Source organism: Orbicella franksi, chromosome 5, assembly GCF_964199315.1.
Source record: "Orbicella franksi chromosome 5, jaOrbFran1.1, whole genome shotgun sequence".
In the NCBI taxonomy this organism is placed as follows: Eukaryota; Metazoa; Cnidaria; class Anthozoa; order Scleractinia; family Merulinidae; genus Orbicella; species Orbicella franksi.
In genome coordinates, this window is record NC_138149.1 from 31,048,860 (window position 1) to 31,059,381 (window position 10,522).

At 38.8% G+C, this 10,522-nt stretch overlaps 1 protein-coding gene across 1 annotated transcript; it reads right to left on the reverse strand.

The window, feature by feature from the left end:
- Nucleotides 1-139: 139 nt before the first annotated feature.
- LOC145488158 (nuclear transport factor 2-like) lies at nt 140-10,322 on the reverse strand. Its single transcript, XM_081466960.1, has 4 exons — nt 9,651-10,322; nt 5,781-5,852; nt 4,414-4,512; nt 140-2,840 (listed from the first exon to the last, which is right to left on the reverse strand). Exons 1-4 carry the CDS (start codon nt 9,741-9,743, stop codon nt 2,721-2,723), a joined length of 384 nt encoding a protein of 127 aa, XP_081323086.1. The 5' UTR covers nt 9,744-10,322; the 3' UTR covers nt 140-2,720.
- Nucleotides 10,323-10,522: the final 200 nt, after the last annotated feature.

Here is a 10,522-nt window from a genome sequence, read left to right on the forward strand (position 1 = left end):
AACATTTGATGCGTTTTCAGAGGGCAACCTCTGTTTTCAAATTCCTCCAGCGTAGTGTGGACGGAAAACATTTGATGCGTTTTCAGAGGGCAACCTCTTTTCAAATTCCTCCAGCGTAGTGTGGACGGAAAACATTTGATGCGTTTTCAGAGGGCAACCTCTTTTCAAATTCCTCCAGCGTAGTGTGGACGGAAAACGTTTGATGCGTTTTCAGAGGGAAACCTCGATTTTCAAATTTCTCCGGTGCAGTGTGGACGGGACCTTGATGTTTTCTGATCGGTGTAACGGCTCCTAAATGCACGCGCAAATGACGATCGAATTTACTTGGGACAGGCAACCTGAACGGTATGATAACGGCAACCCTTTTCCACCAGAAATAAACAAGCTTGTATAACTGGCGTGTTACTCTCTGATTCTAACCTGGAGTTAGCTTTCCTTTTCCCCTGATAAAAGTTACTTTTGGCCAACCGAAAATGTTTTGGCCGTATCTTAGATAAAAAAAAAAAATGAAAAAAAAAATGTGTTCAGTCTTTTGATTATCCTTGCACATTTTAAATTCATTCTCAGCCTAAATCTAGAAAAAAAACCCGAAGAGATCATTTTTGCTTTGCGCGAATTTCGACTTTAAGTAGTGACACTTAGAAATCGTCATTTGCGAGAACGTGAACTGTTTTTTACTTTCCTGGGGTGAATGGACGCGAAGGTACTTAAAATAATAAGTAATCTATACTCATTACATATTAAGGTTCCTTTTGATGATTTATTTGGAAATATGAACGCAATTTCCGAAATCCACCTTGGCTCACGCTTCGTATCTATTACCCCCTCGTATCTCTTGCCCCGCTCGGGGCGGGGGCACTCTGTAAAGTTCTACCCGCTTTTCGCTTACAACGAACGGACAAATAGCAGGGCAGTGCTGGAGCGCAACCTGTTGCGCTCCAACAGAGGAGGAAAACCTTGGCCCTAGGGACGTTGTAGATTTCTCATTCCAGACATTTCCGGTGGCCAATGGAACAGCATTTCCCAGAATTTCTGGAAAAGACGATAATCCCGGTGGGTTTACCCGAATTCTCGAAACTTCGTTACTGGAAATGTAGGCCCACTTAAACTACGGAACTAGGTTTGCCAAACTATTATGGACATCGTTTTAATTGATGTTTTTCGAGTATTGGACAGATGGATTCGTAGGATTGTCCGCCAGTTCCGCTGTGCTCCGTGTAGCGATCCGATTTAAAGACAAGGATTAATGATATTTGTAAGTAAAAATTCATTTTTTTAAAATTTTCATACACTAGAACCCCAGTCCAAAGTTATCAAAGTCCCGGAAATGTTCAGTAAAATACTGTAGATAGAACCTCTGCCCCCTTTGGTCTTTCCGATGAGCGAGTTCTCTGGAGTCCTTCCCCCTTAAAGCGGCCACCCAAAATTTACCACACGTAGTTTCCCTTTGATTTGGAAAAGACGATGGTAGATAAGAGTCCGAAAAAGAATTTGACGACTGATAAAAACATTCAAACACACGTTCATTATGATTGTCTTGACATGATTCACTATGTTCACTAAGCAATTGACCCAATCAAAAAAAAAAAAAAAAAAAAAAAAAAATCAGAGTACACGAACCTCGATTAAGCGACTACCTCCCTGTTCCACGAGGGTGGCTGCTTAATAGAAGTTCATCTGTATTTAATTTAATCATTTGTGTAGTTTCAATTTTCCTCGAAGATAATTAGCTCCATGTAGCTAGGTAAGTATGTTACCCTGTAAATCCAAGTAAAGGTTGATTTATGCTTCCATGTCTGTGTAATCCCATCTCACCTAAAGGGCCAAAAGTGCAACCTGCCAGGGGGGGTCTCACTTCGGGTGTTCAGGACGGAAATGCCACTATTTTTAGTTGTCAAAGCATCTTTCAGAGTGCACTCTCATTTCCGTTTTTAGGCTTGATTTCCGCCGCTCTCTCGAGTACAGTCAACTAACCTGGGCTCCTTTCCTGAACAACGGCTGGTAATCAAGTCTGTAGCCTCTTTTATGGAACAAAGCTCGAACAATGCCCAGATTAGTTGCCGTTAGAGGTTTAATTCAAATTGTATGACGAGCACCCCTGATCTTTCCATATGGGAATCCCCCTCCCCGGGGTGGAACCCCATCAAACTAGAGTAACCTAGAATCAGATACGACATACTCCATTAAAAGGAACATTCATCAACTGCATTTGTTTAGTAAGTTTAATTTCTGAATACTCAAAACCAGTAACTTAATAAGCAGTTGCCATTTAGGTTTGTCTAAAATTCTTTTACTGTTTTGAATGTCGACAAGAAGTCAATCTTTTGCACAGAAACAGTCAAAATAGAACTTTCCCGAGCAGCAACTCTCACTGGCTTCCTTTTTGTGCGTAAAAAATAACCAACAAACAATCACACAGTCAACAAGGTTTTCCATTATGTTGTTATTAGCATGAAATTTCTTGGCTGAAAGATCTCTCTCACTCGAGGCTGGATGAGCATGCAAAAGAAGTTTGTTCTCTCAAGCTTTTCAGAATTGTCCCTGTTCAGTAACACTTTTGCAAGCACAGTGCCATGCCACATTAAGCTATCTTATAGTACAAGGCAAACAATAATTGCTTGATTGCTGTAAAACACTTCAGTCCTTGATTCTTATCTAATCCATACATGGCTAAAATAATCAGGTCTCTCTGCAGTGAATACAAAATCACAGCTGTAGTGTTAAGCATGGTGGTGCAGCGACAGCCTGAACATGTCGTTGAGAACACAGTATGAGGCCAGTTGTTCATTGTACATCAAGAGAAAACACTGACTGAAGCTATGAGGAGGATCATTGTCTGTCTAGATAACCAAACAAAGATAAGACATTAGATTAACTTATTTAGGCCTGGTACATCTTTTACCCTTCTGTTTAATGGATGTATAATTGGGGGTGGAGTGGTGGGGTGGGGGGAACGAGCTATGGGGGGAGTATATTGATGGAAGTCTTGAGTGCAACTTGACTTTAGGGTTATCATGTTATTAAAAGACACAATAATGTACACTCATTCCAAAGAGCCTTTATGAGCTATGCCATGCAAGTCATTTTTCTACAGAAAACAAGATTATTCATTTAAAAGAAAGCTTGAACATAAGAGCTTCCTAACGTAGTCCTGAAGACACCAGAGAAATTATAAAGACATTTACTACAAGGATCTGACTGAGGAATATTATGATGGACCATCAATGGGCAATATTCATATTCTTGGTATTAGACTGGAACTAGCTTGAAACTGGGACTAATGCAGGGAGTCTTTTCATACACAAATGGAATTAAGATGATTTCCGCGGAACATTCGAGTAATAATGGCAAATATAAAGTTACCAAAAAAACCTTATAGCATGGTAATATTTTGAATTAAGGTAAGAAAATCTTATCCAGACTTTAGCTCTCAAGCTGACCCCACGAGAGAAAACTGAACTTGAAGTTATCCATATTTCAATAAAAACTGACGTTTTGTGTTAGTTGAAAACACAACAACACTCGCATTGAGCACTCTTACGAGCTTTGACATTAAATTTCTTGAGAATGTTTGGGGATTTAATCAGGGGGTCACCCAGAAAAATGAATTACAGTGTGATATTTTAAATTGTATTTAAAACCTTGCTGTGCTCTGAGTAGATTTTTAGTAAATAATTTTTGTACTTATTGCTCGAACTTTGGGCGGAATCCATCTTAATCTCTTTTTAATGATATTCCCCCATGGACATGAGCCTCCATTGCAAGCTAGTTCCATTCCAAAACTGAGAATAAGAATATGGCCTACTACACACCTGGTTAAAAAAAAAAACAGACAATAGTTTGATATATTATATATTTACAATATATTTAGAGAGGAACCCACATCAGCCTTGGCTGGTTTTCATGTGGGTTCTCTATCCTGGTTGAATTGGAATTTGGAGTGTTGGTTTTTGTGGAGGGGGAAAAACCAGAGAACCCAGAGAAAAAAACCTTCACAGCAAGGCAAGAACCAACAACAAACTCAATTTACCCACATATGGCACCGGGCCGGAATCAAACCCAGGCCACATTGGTGGGAGGAGAGCGCTCTCACCACTTCGTCGTCCCTGTTTTAAGATAAGCCATCCACGGCAAAGCTCCTTAGAGCATCCAGTTTTCCTTAACATCTCAATTCTTGTTAAAAGTGAGCAGTTTAAATCTAATGCTAAAACATATGTGGCAACAAGTAAGAAGTGATACCGAATAGCAAAAAACAAGTTAACTGTAATTTGCTCCCGTGTTGATTACTAATGCAGAATGACGGTTGACTACTCTGCTAGAAAATCTGTATTTAATCTATACCTTTATTATTTTAGTTGCCCAACTACACCTGTAGACATTATAATGAGAATATGAATATGGCCTAATACACACCTTAAGTTGCCCAACTACATAGACAACCACTCCGTTTTGTACAGTTGGCTGACAGTCCACAGTGGTTACTACATGTTTAACAGTAACAAATGGCAACTCCTTCAAATAAGTGAAACAGTAAATAATATGAGTGGAATGGCAACTTATGGATCTGCTCTCAAGCTGGATTACTCAGGAGAGGAAATTTCTGGATCTCCACTGTAACAATAGACATAGGCTAGCCTTGTGACAGTGTATTCAAAATATGTCTATAGTTAAAATAACAAGAGAAAACTAAAGAACACAACCCTGCTGGGAAGCTGAACATAATCATGTTTTTTATACTATAAAACCAAACTTAGACGAAAAATAAGCTTACTATTCAAGATTTAGGGTTCACAACAAACAGTGCAAGATTTCATGATAAATTGGTTTGATTCTGACTAAAACTAAACGATTGTGAGTAGATGGGCTTGGAGAACGTGACTAAAACATGGCGAGTCCATACATGATTTGATTAAAGCATGGAGGTTTCCATAACAACACTGACTGATGGCAACCAACCCAAATATTTAACATAATAAGGGTGAGAGAAGAGTGAGTACCGGTGGGCACAAAAAGCACACAGCTGAAACTTAAAACAAATGAAACCCTCGTTTAAGCACTCTCATTATATCACTTAGTTACTACGCATGCTGTGGTTGGTCAATTTAGCAGGTTCTATTCTTCTGTATGGCCTGCTAAAATTTAAAGCTCTTTTTGCCAAAAAGTTCCGAGATTTATTGTCAGGTGTTCTTAACTTTTACAGCAATTCAAAGTTTAAAACTTTCTTTAATTTTAAATTGTGTATTAAAATATGCTCAAAACTTAACAACGATTTCAAATTGACTCAGTTTGCTTTTGATGTGTGACAAATGTTTAAAGTTGCTCTGCGTGAATAGAAATCATTCCTGAACCCGTCAGATACACAGTAGAGATGTAATAAATATCTTCTTGGCCTGTACTGCAAGGTACAGATCCTCGTTTTCTCCCTTTCATTCATGGCCTGCGTGCGCACCTGGGCCATAAATTGAAGGGCAAAAAACTTGGTCTGTAACTCGTAGTTCAGACCTCAAGCTCGGTTAGTAAGATGTATTCATTGTGTATCACTGCTAAGTAACCTATAATCAGGTGTTACCATTTTCCCATTTAACACACACATTCATGCAAAGAAAGAAAGAAAGAAAGAAAGAATTGAAAAAAACCACCTGATTACAGGTTAACTACCATACAGAACTGTTGACAAGCAACTGTAAAATTCTAACTTCACTTAAATTTCCTTTAGTCACATCACAATCTGTTAAAGGTTAGAAACATTTTATTTAAAACAGTTTAATGTTGGAACTTACTACTAGCTTTTTTTTAATTGCCTCTGTTCCTCCGAATTGGTTTCCTTCGAATGTCATCATGGAATCTGCAGTCTTCAAAGAAAACATAACCACTTCGATTCAGTATTGCAGACAAGAGAGAAATCTTAGGTCAAAAACCCCGACAAGGTTAGCTACATGACATGAAAGATTATAATGGAAAACATCTGATGATTTATTAATTCCTTAGTAAATTTCAATATACTGGAATTCCCTGTTGACCAAACACATTACCAGCAAACTTAACTGGATCACTGTTTAAAACAACTTAACAAGTGCATTGCTAAACTGGAGGTTGGGTGCCTGAGACATCCAGGAACTTCCACTATTGGCAGCCAGCTCCTAGATGAAGACTGCTCCCATGGCGCGCAAATCCTGGCAACCCAGCCATGAGCCCCATGCAGTAAGAGGAACAGGCACCCATCACACTGTTGAAACAGTGGAAAGATTATCAGGTTTTTTCACACGGCTGCTTCAAAATAAATTTAGTGTTTTGGACTATGGTACACTGTTTTGACTTGTCACGTATTGACAGACATGGTTCGAGTTATCAAATGTAAAATTATATAGAAAATGACCTAAAGGGAAATGAAAATTGCTTTGAGTTAGTGGGAGGTTTGAGTTATCGAGGGTTTGAGTGACTGAGGGTAAAATTACAGTAAATGTATGAGGGAAATCCAGAGGAAATTGCTTTTGGTTCGAGTTAGCGCAAAGCTCGAATTAGCAAGGGTTCAAGTTATTGAGAGTTGACTGTACTCCCTTTGAATGCTTCCCTTTGCATCAACAAATGTACTCAATGAACAGTCAAAGCACAAGGTCGCATATTCAAGTCTGTCCATCATAAATTCACCAATTGCAGACTTTCTATGCAGTGGGGCCTGGGAACTGCTGACAAACAAATAACCAGAAGTTGAGATATCAGGACAGAAAAAGGAGACTGCCCTAATTACGGGCAGCAATTATTAATTAAATAAATTAGAGTGATTTTCAATTGAGTGTCCCAAAACCAAAACCAAACCAATTACTTACCAATTAGACTACTCAGCCAATCTCAAACTGTAGTAAAACCAAAACCAAAACCAAAACCAAAGTCTAATTTCTTTAACACGCAACTGAAAACCGCTCAAATATGAATTATAATAATGCATACACCAGCCACCTTTTCACAATTAACTTTTCTTAGTTGTATTGTAATGTAATCCAGCATGTATGTGAGGTAATTTCAGGCTATTTTGCCAGACGTCCAGATATTTGAAATACATTGTAATACAAATGAGAAGCCCTCATCAACTATCACGTATAGAAAACAAGAGCAAGTAATCTAATTGTTTTAGACAGTATAAATCTACCAGTCGTTCAAAACTTTATCTAAATCCTTTTCACAGACACTTCAAAACGCCAAGAAGTGGCCGTCATTTTGTTAACAGGCACACACTGCTACGCTACTCATTATCTATCACAGAATAGATAGTGAGTAACGTAGCCAATCAGAGAACAGCATTCATGAAAGATAGTAGATTTATACTAATGAGCAATTAGATTATGAGCTCGAGATTTCACTATTGCTTAATAGATGGGAGTAGCGTAACCAATCAGAGAGTGGCATTTGTGATAGAGCACTAGTAGATTTATACTAAAACTCAAGAGGAACAAGGTAAATAATGCGTGTACCTTAGTGCCAACCGTTTTCCTACGATGTGGGAAAACAGAATCTGAACTTCGAATTTCGTTTTTTGTTTACCCACGCCATCGGAAAAGGGAATTTGAGATTCCATTTTTGTTTTCCGTTTTCCTACTACATTGAAAATGGAATTCCAACTTTTATTTTCGTTTTTCGTTTTCCCACAACTTTGGACAATAGAATTGTCAGTTCCTATTTTCGTCTTTCGTTTTTATAAGATATTGAAAAAAGGAATTTGAACTTCGATTTTCTTTTTTTGTTTCTGTGCTTTTGTCACTTTCTTATGCTACCTGAATCGAAAGAATATTGGCACTTCCCGCCGCTACGAAAGACTTGGAAACCACATGCATGCTTTCTTATTGAGGAAAATAATAGTTATGAAGACCTTCTCGAGGTAATCAAGAACCTTTACCCGATTCTAAGGGGCTGCACAGTAGTTTGCTAAGTGTAAAAAGGTTTTTCAGTTGTCATGGTATCAAGAAGAGAAGGCCAGTTGCAGATGGAACAGTCGATATTCAGTCAGTGTAAAACGCAGACTGTGGACTGCAGACTGCAGTAAAATGCAGACTGAGGGTAAAAATGCACACTGCAGACCAGGGGTAAAATGTAGACTGTAGACTTTTTAAATGAGTCGTGTTACCGTTTCCATCATTGACAGCTAACCATAAACAGGCAAACCGCAAACCGGAGCGTTATTTAAGCTAACCCGGGTGATATTCAGGCTAACCGGAGCATAGCAAACTTTCACTGTGATTAGCCTGAATAACCCTGTTTCCGGTTAGAAATCGATAATGGAAATTACACCGTCGATATATACTTAAAAAGTCTATAGTCTGCAGTCTGCATTTTACCCTCAGTCTGCATTTTATCCCCGGTCTCCAGACCGCAGTCTGCATTTTACACTGACTGGTCAATATCGAAGTAGAAGGTGCCATTTCGCAGGTTCTACTGTATGTTCCAAATCAATCATGACAAGCCTTTGTACTGAAACTTTTTGACTTTATAGTGGGACTTAAATAACCATTTAGTTCTGCGATTTGTGATAGTATGCGCATAATTTCATTTCCTTGCCGATATTGATATCGTGGTAGTCCTATTCAACAGAAGGCTTTTATTAACATTGAACTCGCTCGACACGGTTTGTAGTGGGCTGAAAATTCGTAAATACTAGTTTTCTATTAATATAGCTGCAGAACTTTTTTATGCTATTTGTTGAAATCAAAACTCCGTATGTACAGTCAGTGACATCATGTACAGCTAGCCATGACGTCATTTTGAGGATCATAAGGTAGGAAAAAATATATACAACCCAAAAAGCGCTAGCGTCTGCTTGATAGGCTATACTGTCTTGAGATAATGTAATAGAAAACGAAAACCAAAAACGAAAATCAAAGTTCAAATTCCATTTTTCAATGTCTTACAAAAATAGAAGACGAAAAGCGGAAATGACAATTGCAATTCTGTTGTACGAAGTCATGGAAAAACGAAAAACGAAAATAGAAGTTCCAATTCCCTTTTCCGATGGAGTGGGTAAATGAAAAACGAAACTGGAAGTTCGCATTTCGTTTTCCCATGTCGTAGGAAAACGGTTGGCACTAAGGTACACGCATTGTAAAAGTTTTCTATTTCTTAAATAAAGGATGGCCTATTCGGGAAAACTAAGTGGCTGTGTAGTCTGTGTGGCAGGGGGGTAAAGGATTTTGACAGACCCATTATCAAGGGGGGGGGGTAATTTTTGAATAAATTCACTCTCTAAGAGGGGTAGCCGATCTTAGCGGAACGAACAGTCCCTAATTACTAGGTCCAGTGTTAGTGATTAACTGGTAAGTAAATAAAAAAACAAAATAACTGAAAGTCGCTACGAAAAACAGATCGTGGAGTTTATATCACATTACTTAGCTGTTGATTCGTCTCACAGTGATCGAGAGCGAAACCAAAAGAATTCAGGATATTAAGACTTATAAGGTAAACTGTCGAAAAGAAAAAGCTCTCTTGGCAGTACAGGTCGAGTTTCTCTGCACAAAACGTAGAATGAAGACAGAGTTATAACATTATACATTAGACAGCCGCGAAATATCCGAAACGAAAGGTTCGAAGTAACTGTAATCAGAAGTTCAGTAAGCTCTAACGTAGCTACGCTATAAAAAAATGTAAAAGAGAAAGACACTCACATAAAAATTCGCCAGTTCGGCCCGGTTGGTGTCGAAAAGCTGGTAGTAAGAGTTCACAAACGATTCCCCAATTATTTTATAGTTAGGGTTCATCTTTCCACACACCACGCGCGCACACCCCAACGATCGAGAGAATATGCAAGCAACATGTACCCAGATCCTCTCGCGAACATGTGAGTTTCGTCAACCTCGTCCTGGGGACGAGGTGGCGTCTGTGGAAGATCACCTGAGATGGGCGTTCGCTAGGCGTGAATTTTCTTCCCACCGTACGATGTGCATGATTTTTTTGTGAATTTTTTTTTTAAGTCAAAAACGGACCAGGGACCAGGATCTGTATATAGAAAGCACTCGCTCGATTTTTCTCCATGGCTACCCTTGTACGATTATTTTTCAGCTGCTTTTGCTGTGCGGTATTTTTTGTTGTTTTTGGAAATTGCCCCGTACCCTCCCCCCCTTCAAAAAGACCAGTCCACAAAATACAACGTCACTTCCGGTGCTAAAAATACACTACGGAGTTCGTTAATTTTATAAAGTTTCGTTTACGCGTTTTTTCCTTGTGTTTGTATTGCACCAGTTTCATGGCATTGCATCCAGTACTGCGATAGTGCGAGGATAGAGAGATGCCGTGCTGTAGATACATTGATGCGACTTGTTGAGCCGCAGGCGTCCCAAAACTCACGATTCGAGGAATCGATGAAATTAATATAATTTGTATAGGTAATCATACGGTTTCGAGTTCAATTTGGAATTAATTTGCACGAGTGAGTTTTTCAAAAAGCTGAAATTGCGCGAGCCGCTTCGGCGAGTGTAATTTCAGCTTTTTGAAAAACTCACAAGTGCAAATTAACTCCAAATTGAACGAGAAAAACCGT

What these genes read in the sequence shown, in the direction of transcription:
- LOC145488158 (XM_081466960.1), bottom strand. Translation starts at nt 9,743, where the DNA reads ATGAACCCTAACTATAAAATAATTGGGGAATCGTTTGTGAACTCTTAC. An exon ending in CCGAACTGGCGAATTTTTAT is followed by an intron (nt 5,853 to 9,650) that starts GTGAGTGTCTTT and finishes TTTTCTTTGAAG; the next exon opens with ACTGCAGATTCCATGATGAC. An exon ending in CAATTAAAAAAAAGCTAGTA is followed by an intron (nt 4,513 to 5,780) that starts GTAAGTTCCAAC and finishes ACTTATTTGAAG; the next exon opens with GAGTTGCCATTTGTTACTGT.